At 52.2% G+C, this 10760-nt stretch overlaps 2 protein-coding genes across 2 annotated transcripts in view; one reads left to right on the top strand and one right to left on the bottom strand.

Annotated features, from left to right (window-relative positions):
- The window catches only part of D7B24_003840 (uncharacterized protein), a gene marked incomplete at both ends in the record, with an annotated part of 4140 nt that extends 1609 nt beyond the window's left edge, over positions 1-2531 (top strand). The window contains 5 exons of the mRNA XM_028638026.1: positions 26-76; positions 135-247; positions 699-721; positions 1191-1533; positions 1614-2531. Of these exons, the coding sequence (XP_028490511.1) occupies positions 26-76; positions 135-247; positions 699-721; positions 1191-1533; positions 1614-2531 (1448 nt within the window). The remainder of the gene's footprint in view (positions 1-25; positions 77-134; positions 248-698; positions 722-1190; positions 1534-1613) is intronic.
- Positions 2532-4312: 1781 nt separating this feature from the next.
- Positions 4313-5228, bottom strand: D7B24_003839 (uncharacterized protein; the record flags this gene model as incomplete). Its single annotated transcript, XM_028638025.1, has 2 exons — positions 4313-4890; positions 4982-5228. 2 exons carry the CDS (start codon positions 5226-5228, stop codon positions 4313-4315), a joined length of 825 nt encoding a protein of 274 aa, XP_028490510.1.
- Positions 5229-10760: the final 5532 nt, after the last annotated feature.

The raw sequence follows: 10760 nt of genomic DNA, 5'->3' as shown, positions 1-10760 counted from the left end.
AAGGACAACAACGGCCAGACTCAAGGTGGCCAGGGCCAGGCTCAGGGAAATCAGGGCCAGGCTAAGGACAATAACGGTCAGACTCAAGGTACCCAGGGAAAGATTGAGGCCCAGTCTGGAATTTACCTGAACAGTACACAAGGCGGCGGATACCGTTTCCAAGGCCGCCCAGATCCCGCAAACGGTGGTAAGGGAAACCAAGCTGCTGCAGGTCCTGTTCAGGGTGGCCGAGGCCGAAACAGGGGCGGTGCCAACCAAGGCAACCTGTACACTGGCAATCCGCGGAACGGAACAGATGTCAAGGCAGCACAGGACCCGGCCACATCTGAGAGCTGTGATTATTGATACGGGCACTTCATATCAAAATTGTGTTTCTTAATTTCCCTCAGATAGGACTTCATGTACAAAACACTCGTGGTTGGCAGTCCTGAGCTGGAAAATGTATTTTCAGTGTGTTATTTGATCTAAGTGGCCATCATCTCAATAAGGCCTCCCATTTAAATATCATGGACCCTCAATAACAGTGATCCATCCACTTGAGTATCTTGGCCTGCTGTCACGATGGATCTCGCATTGTGGCAATGGCTTGAAGGAGGCCTAGGCCTGCGACTCTGTACTGGCATGAACGCCCCAAGTTTTAAATCCTCGACAGCTTTTTCTCCGTTTTGCTTCTCAGAGTTGACAATTCACCGCCCTAGTTCCCAGAGGGCATACTGCTACAGTAAGACCAATGGTTTGGTATCTTAGTAGAAGCCCTTGGTTCAGGACACAACGGTTACGTTGACGAAACCATGACGTCCTCGCGGTCGGAACATGGAGCCGAACGTATAGACGAGTCAAAGAACATGAGACTATGCATGCATGATCGATCAGGAGGTGTCAGGTTGGTTGCACGTCGTGGAGTACTGATCTGAAACCCGACCCCAGACCTATTCGCCTGTCCAGAAGAGGAAAGTCTGATTACCAACGACCTCTCATCCTCGAAATGATATTCGCCCTCTATGTCAATAGTGTGTCCCCACGCTCCTATGTTTGTCTGAAGGGACCAGGGCTCAGTGATGATATATATTAGAGCTCGCGCGCTGCTCTTTTCAGACCATCTCATGACTTTCTCGTGAAATCAACACACATCAGCATCCTCCCTTTTAGCTTATCACCAATACTCTGGATCACGATTGACATTGTTTCAGAAATATAGAGAACAATCGCCTCTTTAACGCAAAGTTTGCAATGCATTTCAAAATATCACATCTTATACTTGCCTTAACTCACTCCATTGTCGGCGCCTCTGCCCAACCCTCGGGATCATCTTCGTGTAAGGCCGCCAGTCCGGCTGAGAAGGCTGTTTACCTTCTATCGAATGAAGTCAAGAACAGCGTCATCGCCTTACCGATTGGCGTCGACGGCTTGCTTAAGGCTGGCCAGCAGACTGCAACCGGCGGGGCAGGCTCTAATGCCGTTGATAGCAGCACAGGGCAGCCTGCTGCCCCGGATGCTCTAGTGTCTCAGTCTGCCTTGACTGTAGCCGGACATGTAAGTGTTTTCCTTGATACCTTGCATATACGTCTCCCATCATTCTCTTTCAAGACAGTCGTCTAACTACAGTCCTGCAGAGCCTGTTTGCGGTCAACGCCGGTTCCAACACGATCACCATGTTCCGCATAGACAAGAAAGATTCTACCAAGCTCCAAGTCGTCGGCAGGCCCGTCGCGGTGCCAGGCGAGTTTCCCAATACGGTAGCAGCGTCTTCAGAAAATGGAATTGTCTGTGTCGGAACGTCTGGTGCAGTGGCGGGTGTTTCGTGTGCACCTTTTACGAAGAATGGCATAGGTGCCATGGACAACCTCCGCCCTTTTGACTTGAAGCAGACCACACCGCCCGTCGGACCGACAAACACAGTCTCCCAGGTCTTCTTCTCAGACGACCAGAACACTTTGTTCACTACTGTCAAGGGAGATCCCACGAAGAACAATACCGGGTTCCTCTCCTCCTTTGCTGTGCAGGCCAGCGACGAAGGAGCATGTGCCGCCTCTGTTAGCCAGGAGGATAGGCGAACATCCCCAGAGGGCACAGCCGTACTCTTTGGCTCGTCCGTCATTCCTGGAACCACTGACATTTTCGTCACGGATGCTTCCTTCGGTGGCGCTGTACTTTCTGTGGATGCCAACAACGGCAACACTACTGTCAAAGGCAAGGGGCCCGTGGATGGCCAAGCTGCGACGTGTTGGGCCACCGTTTCCCCGGCTACGGGCACAGCCTTTGTTACGGACGTTGGAAGGAACAGGTTGGTGGAGATGGCCACAGCGGATGCTGAAATCATCAGCGAGATCGACTTGAGCGCTAACGGCGATCCTGGTCTGATTGACCTCAGGGCTTCCGGGCAGTTCATCTATGCCCTCAGTCCCGGGAATGGAACAACACAAGCCGCAGTGACGGTCGTGGATGCCAAAAGCAAGAAGCAGGTCCAGCATTTACAGTTGGGAAGCATGGGGGCTGGCAAGAATACCATGGGAATGGCAGTGTTGGCTTAGATAGATGTCCCGGCGAATTAGTTTCCTTAGTTTTATCATGGTTTGTATAGGCTTCGTCAAACGACGCAACCTTTGATAGCTTGCCGGCAAGCCTTAAATCGAATAGATATCATGCTGTAGTCACGAAATGAGGTCAAACTGGCGTCACATCGGTGCCCAAGGCCCGTGAAGCTGGTATTGTTCAAGAGCTCCTCACCAGGCGGTACGTCGCCAATCGTCTGAGTCTGAAACATTACGGCGGTAGTGTTCCCATCCTTCTCCGACTACTTTCGATGACAATCATTACTTCAAAAGCAATCTTGATGCGTTCCTTTCAAATTAGCACCCTGACATTGGAATGTCTCGTCGGATACTTTCTTCTTTGCGCCATCACCTGGTTTGCAGCCTGCACCAGATGAGCCCAGATTCTACACAGGCCTGATTTCATGGCCACTTCGGGCGACTTCGGGTGCCTCTGTGTTCCGACTGGTCATATTTGGCCAATAAAACCTTGGCCTGTACGAATAAATCTCCGTTCCTCCGACAAGATAGCTCCTGGGAGTGGTGTAAGCATACATCTGCTTGGATTCAGATAAGTTGCGTCAGATCCAGTAATCCACCCGAGAAGGCTGAGTGTTCGTACGGTTTGTTGGTAATTAACTGACCTACCGCCGACAGTGGTGCAGATACCGTTGCAATACACCCTACCAACAGAACATCGCTGCGGAAGCAGCGAGTAGAAGAGGTCATCAAGACAATCATGTGCTCAAACGAGGAACGTGGAAATTATCTGTCTAACGACCACCTCTGGCATTACCCTTTTTTCGGATTTACACGCTGTTAAACCTGTTGGAACTGAGCTCTTTTAAGGAATAATCAATTAATACCAACTCGACGACCCTTCCCGCGTCGCAGCCATCATCTCCGTCATTGGGCTCTCAGCGGTCTCGTCGATGCATGCCCCCCAACAATATTGGTAATGCTGCAGTGGCCGCTCTTTTGTCAATTTTGAACACGCTCGAGGAAACGCATATCACAAGGAAAGCGGTATCACATATCCGCCTGATACGAGACACAGGCGTAGTCAACCCTGTCGGTGTCAGCACGCACCGCAGAGCTCATGTTATCACCGCCGGTAGCCTACCAGTTTGCAATTACCACACCCCAGATGGTCAGCCAGCCGTTGAAAGCGGCGACCTTGTCTCTGTCTTCATGGCCGGAAGTTCCGGGAGCCCAGTTGGGGATGACGGCAAAGCGGAATTTGAACCCTCTCAACTTTGACCGTCGAACGCAGGAGCTGGAGGAATCCCTGGATTGGACCTAGGCCTTCATTTCCACGACCCGGGCTTGTACTTCCCTGGAAGTACTCTCTATTCGTTCTCTTAAGTTAGACGCCTTCGAAATCGGAATTCTGATTTGATTTTCCTGTTCCAGTAACTCTGCTCTATCAACGGAGCGTTGCTGAATCTTTGATTGCGCAGAAGTCCCATAAGAATACTCCGAGGTGGATACAGCGTCTCAAGTAATTTCAGGATATGTTACGCAGACATGGAAGTGATTTGACCGCTTGATGTCAGAGGGTGCACGTAACAGATGGTTCTTTCGAAAAGAAATGTGTTTCAGGGATGAATGCTGACGAAGGCTGAGCAGATCTTGATACGTTCGTTCCACACTAGACATTGTGAGTCTTTGCCATGCACGATTCCCGAAGTTCCACCAGCTATTAAAGACACCTTGAGTATAAGGTTTCTGTACGAGTCGCTGTAGCTAAGATGAAATATATCCAATATGGCGTCTGGAGATTAAGTGGCGTTCCAGTTCGAGAATTCTTCCTTAAACTCCTCCCGCCATCGACTCAGAGGCGGGCGGCGGTGTACCAGATCTTGTGCGGCCCAGGCTATTCTTTTGGCATCCATCTCCTCGGTAACTTCATTGTCGGGGCAAATGATGTAGAACTCGTTTTGAGTCATCTTCTCGACCAGGTAGTTGGCAACCTGCTCTGATGTCCAAGCACCGGCGGGTTTCTCGCCACTTGATTGAGCGTTGCTCCGGCCCAAGCCCGTGAATGTCCAACCTGGCACAAGAAGATGCACGTTGGTTGTTGTATCATTAAGATCGTACGACAGATGCTCCGCGATCGACTTGACAGCTGACTTGCTTGCGTTGTATGCAGGGTTGCTAGGCGGGTTGGTGATGCCCTGCTTTGATCCGGTGATGACTATGGCAGAATCAGGCGTGGCCTTGATCGTTGGCAAGAAGGTGGAAATGCCGTGAACAACGCCGAACAAGTTGACGTCGAAGATAGTTTGAAAGGACGAGGTGTCTTCCCATCCAGACGAGGGTTGGATGCCAGCGTTCAGGAAAAGAAAATCAAGACGACCTGGATTCTACGTTAATAGGTTGCATAGCAAAATGGACGTACACGCCCAACAGGAGGTTATCGCGTATGCCTGGCCGAAGCGTCAACGTACCCTGAAAATTACCATCGACAAGCTTCTGGAGCCGAATCCAATCTTCGGCTCGACCAACATCCATCTCAAGAGTGGCAAGCGCACTTCCGAGATTTTGTTTCGTCTCGGTCAGCTTGCCGCTGTCTTTATCCGCAATAACGACCTTCATTCCATGGTCCAAGCACTTTTGGGCGACCGCCAGGCCGATGCCCGATGCGCCTCCAGTGATCACTGCCGTCTTCGAGGCTTCAAACGTGAATGGCGCCATCGCAAGAGTGTCCTCGAACTTTGGGGGGTTTGAGTGACGGGCGTGATATTAGTCGAGTAAGTAAATTATTCAGAGACCCGCGTTGTTCGTGTGCGGGGAACAAGTTTTAGTCTAGCGAAGCGCATATTTTGAAGCCGCTGACCAAGCATTCTGCCAATGGCCGGGGAACTTTAAAGCTGAGCCTATCTATACAGAAATCATAAATCGCTATCTTGACGTCACTTAACGATTGAGAAGATGGAGGGGTTGCCCAATGATGAAACAGACAACCTTATGGTCTACTCTGTTGGAGCTGAAAGAAATCGTGGCCTGCGCGTGCAGATACTTGATCTACCCTGTTATACGAGCACCAGCACGGGCTTCGAAGCCGTCAATATACATATATTATATCACCGCTCATCTCGGTTTGATGTGATACAGCTACTATTCTTCCACGGGTGGTATGCTAAGACCCCTAAACCTCGTTCGTAGCAGGCACGCCCTTGTCTGACTACACTGATTCTCCTCCATGCCAGGATTCTTTCTTGAATCACTGCAGCTGATCCCCCAATTGGCAGAACCGTCAGAAGATTCAGAAGTCTTCCATGTGGTTGGCCCGTCAATCCCCAGGTATGGACTCGCTTTGTCCCCAAGAAAGGTCAGCTTTGGGCTCGAGCAACACGCGCAATGGTTGAACTGCTCATTCTTAATGGTGTTAACCTGTCACAGATAACTGGGACCGGTAACAGTCTAGTATGTCTCGCGGCTAAAGAAGGCCACGGCGATGTTGTCGATTTATTGCTCCGCCACGGCCTGTCAATCGAGTGAACGAACGGCAGTGGGCAAAGTCTTCTATTATTTGCCCTTGGCGGCGGTTCTATGGGAGCGGCCTAGCTTCCTCTCGATGGGGTGCGAACCCAAACCACAATGACGAGATAGGGGTGATGCCACTTATGATCGCTGCTATTTCGATAGACAATTACAAGTGTCTTGCTCAACGTTCGCCTGCGGACCTGGTCTTGCCCGAATTCGCTAGCTTCAACCCTCTCCATTGGGCGGCGACGTATGAACAGCTGAACTGACCTGAGTATGAGTACCTTGTATCTCAGTCTGATATCAACCAAACCTTACGGGCCTGGAATTATATGACTCCCTTTTTAATGGAATTTGCAAATGGCCATAACCGTGCAGCTTGTATAATTAACCGCTTGGTAAGCGATGTGGGCAGCCATCATGTGCTTCTCCTGTCAGCTCTCGTGTGGGTTATGGTGGGCGCAAGGGTTGGTCGCGTCTCGAATGATTCCGGAAGATATGAGAACGATAAGTGAAAGCCCCTGAACAGATGGCAGGGTTGCGGGCAATGGCGGAGACTACGAAGAGATGTTTTGAATTTGCTGCTTGATTTCATGTTTTCAATATTTCAATCATGCTCTTACATCAGTGGCTTTTGGCAGCTTGGAGCCGCTTGAATATGGTGAACGCTGTATTTCAGATTCTGCTGAGGAGACTCGTACATCGACAAGGCCACCACGCTCTTTGCCGCCGCGATGTCATGGTGTTACTATGAAACATAGTTTCTTTGTGGAACCCAAGTATTCTTGAACTCACAATCTTCTCTTGCCCAGAAATATGCAAGAACTTGACTTGTTGAAGCCACACAGTAATTTTAACGCACTAGATTGGCGCTGTGGCCGAGCAACGGCAATTTACGTGCTCTAATGGCTACTGAAGCTGATCAAACGCGGCAAGTTACCCGATGATAATCAATCATGTTAGCTCTATTCCTGTTTTAAAGATACGTTCCATGAAAAGTAAGTTCTTCAGACGTAGAATGCGCACCGGCGTATTTGCTTGAGATGGAGGGTTGTTTATGCCCATGAAACAGGCTCAGACCTCAGTGACTGATGAAAGCAGACTAATTTATAGACAAGATCGTAATACCATAGAGTAGACATTCAGAAAATTAGCTGAGATGAAGGTGTATGGAAAGTACCTGGACACGAATAGAGAGACGAAGTCAACAAAAGGTGATAAGCCATCTAATAGAGAGGTGGTCGGTGACTATATCATTTGTGAAGAGACCCTCAGGAAACTGGCCGTCACTTGTAACCAAAGCCAGTTCCTAAACATGTCAGTCAGATTTTGTGCATGTAGTATTCGGATTTTGGTCAAGTGTTCCTTTCTTTATACCTCCTCGGATTTTCTGCTTGCTCGACACGCCGGTCTGATGGACCACCTTTCGTGTGCCCTCTCTTCTGCTAGACTGCGACCCGGGAAGAGAAGTCGTCTACTTCTTCTTGCAATGCAGCTCGTATCTCAGAGATTAATGGTCTCTGAACATTTAGTCTGCATTTGGGTGTCGTGGGTTCATCTTCACGCCGTAACGACTTCTCGCAACGTGGAAGAGAATACTACAAAACCTCGCAGAGCTGTTGAGCGTACTTGAAGTCAAATACAATGTTAGACTTGATTAGTTTTGACATCTGTCACGTTCACCATTACGACTCTTGATAAGTCTCGACCCAATTGCAAACCAATATATCGTTACACTTCAGTGAAAGGTCTCGTTCCAGGACGCGACGCTTTATTTCCTGGAACTGGATATGGCTCAGATGCCTAATGAAACGCTCACATGTCACATCAACGGAAGCCCTTTCAGATACGCTGCCTCATAGCCACACGACGTGAAATTGGTCATCTTTGTTTACGCGCCGCTACTGTCCCTCGACACCAAAGACGTCATAACCTTCAACACGACACCTTGCGTAGAAGGAACCTTTCTGAGTTCCATTTACAGTGGCCGTCTCCCCGGAGAGTGCTCCGAATCCGAGCAGCATACTCCAATGCCCCTCCCGCAGATCCCTCTCTGAACACACATCATTCGATGCCCGTCGTCCATCAGCTCCATCCCGTGACATGGCCCTTCTGTCTATCCAAATATCAGAAAAAAGATGATCCGCATATCGCACGTTTCAAGTCCCTGTCGGCAGTCTCCGCTCTCTCTTTCTTTCTCACCGCATGGGGCGTACGAGATGCTGCCCCTAGCCGCGGCGTCGCAACCGACCGCTGGCAATTGACGGATCTCACAACGGAAACCCGCAGCACAGGCCGATGAGAAGACGCAGACGCAGCCCGTGACAGCGACACGGGGGCAGGGCATACAGAAGCGCAAGGTGCCGTCGTCAGCCGAACGCGAGTCATCCACCAAACTTTACCCTGGCGTCACTCTTCTGTGCTGTGCATGGTCAGCCTCGATGCTGTGCCGCGCTGTGCCTGTGCCTCGCATGTGCCCCCCCCCCCTCTCTCTCCCAGGCGCAGTGATGCTGCGCAATGCATCTTTCCACCTGCTATCCCCACCCTCGCGCGAGCAAACACAAGGCGGACTAGCTCCGTAGTGAGCGACGTCCAACGTTTGTCATGTGGACCGTTCCTGCAGCAGCGAACCGCCTCGTTTCCCAGAGCCTGAAGTGTTTCTTGGTCTCGAGAGAAGGGATCGTCCTTCGCGCTCTGTGCTCCTCTGGCGGGACTGTCCCGTTTCAGCGTCAGAGGCAGTCGACAAGTATCGGCATGTACCGGTGTCTTTTGGAGCTCCTGTGTTGCGCGCCCCTCGTGATACAGACGAAATGTGACGCATCGTTTTCCACTACGCCATGTTTACCAATCCGACCAGACCAGCACGACGAAACTCATCCATTGGGGTTCACCACAGGTTGCAGCAACGTCTGCCATGCCCCGGTGTTCCACCAACAAGACGTGAAGGACAATTCATGGCAGCATGAAACCCCTCCCATAACGACGACCACCGCTGCAGACTGACCTTATCGCCATACCATTGGAACCCCGGCCGAATCGGTTGAAAGTGCCACAATCCCCGACGTCGCATCACCCAACCCTTCCCCCTCCCTCCCCGTCACATCTCCCACTCTACAAGTGATACCGACAGTCCGGCTCACCGCCACGCTTCCTCTTCGTCCCAAGGGCATGGCGGGGGCAGCCATACTGCCTGCCAGTGAGTGTAACCCCCCGCATCCTGCCACCGATGCCCTGAGTAAGCTCACTCGGCAAGGAGGGAAGAAGAGGGGGGGAGGGGGGCGGAGGATGCCCTTGACCCAGATCCTGGCCCCCATCACCATGGTCCCCCCGGTGCTTACGAACGGTCCCTCCGAAAGTCCCAAGAGAGGTCGAAGACGACTGCTAGCGGCATCGATCGACAGCTCCGTCCTCGATCAGGCACGCCCAGCCCCCAAAACGAGCCACCATGGTGTTCTTGAATTGGCACCACGGCGAGGCGTTTGGCAGTCTGCTCACACGCAGCGGTATAAGCCACATCCAAAAACAGAAAATAGGAAGATGCCAACACCACAAACCCTGCCTTTCGAGCAAAAATGGCATCCCATCGAGGGCCCGTCAAACGAAGAAAGGCTAGCGCACTGCTCCGCCGGCCGGTCCGCCTACACCCACGACGCGTGCAGGCCAAAAAAGAAACAGACGCCGCACGCACGACAGCCTCTGTGTAACCCCAAGCCATGCAAGTCCGGTCACCTGGCCGTGCCTGCAGTCCAGCCTCGCAGAATAGGTCTGCCTTGAACATGCATCCGTGCCCCTGTAGCCTGTCCAACACGCCCCGGGGCTGCTCACGATATGTCACTACTCACCTGGCGCTCACCTGGCGCTCACCTGAACGCATGGGGGGCGGGGGGCCGTCTCACCACGCCAGCCTCACCTCAGACCGACGGCACCACTACGCTCCGTAGGCAAGAGGGGAAGGGGGCCGGAGGTAGCCAGGGTTTTCTGCTTCAGTTTCCCTGGTGTCGCCGTGGCGTCCGCGGGGCGATGCCCCCCCTTCCCCCCCCCCTCGAAGTCCAGTTCCGTGGCCGAGACATGGCGAGGTGGACGAAGGAAAGGGACGTCCCTTTCCCTTCCCGCCCGCCCGTGCTGACGAAGAATGCAACATCTCGATGGGGTCGTCTCACCGCCACCAACACGGAATATGACCTCAGCTGATGGTATGATATGATATATGCTGGGTCACGGCTCGGGACAGAGAGAGAGTCAGGGGGCTTGCCTACGCCATCGAGGTCCAGGCCTCGGCGTGTGATGAGGCACTTCAGTAAGGACCCTGTCGGCCATGGGTGTTTGTTTTTCGTCGGAGATTGTCTCGGATGCCTCGCGAAGCTGATTGAATTCGGGCCTGTGCCATGGGGTCCTTATGACTTGCTTGTACAATGTCGTCGAGATGACCCGAGGGCAAATAGACGTATGTACCGTGATGACTGATGGCCATCCGCCGGATCACAAGGCCAGGGCCCCCATCAGCAATATTCCCTCCCCCTTGCCATCTACCTCCTGTCAAAAACGACAGGACACACCACCAGCGTGACACACTGTTCGTTTAATGACCACGTCGCGCGGACCAGGGACCGTACCACAGGCATGGTCATAGGTAGTACGCTGCCAGCTAAGCCCTACCGGCCCATGCCATGCGGCTCCGCGATAGGTCTTGTCCGTTGGGCGTCCTCTTATGCAGACCCCCTCCGAGAAAAGAAAAAACAA

This window comes from Verticillium nonalfalfae, assembly GCF_003724135.2.
Source record: "Verticillium nonalfalfae strain VnAa140/NRRL 66861 chromosome Unknown scaffold_211, whole genome shotgun sequence".
NCBI classification, from domain to species: domain Eukaryota; kingdom Fungi; phylum Ascomycota; class Sordariomycetes; order Glomerellales; family Plectosphaerellaceae; genus Verticillium; species Verticillium nonalfalfae.
This window is presented reverse-complemented; position numbering and strand designations above follow the sequence as displayed.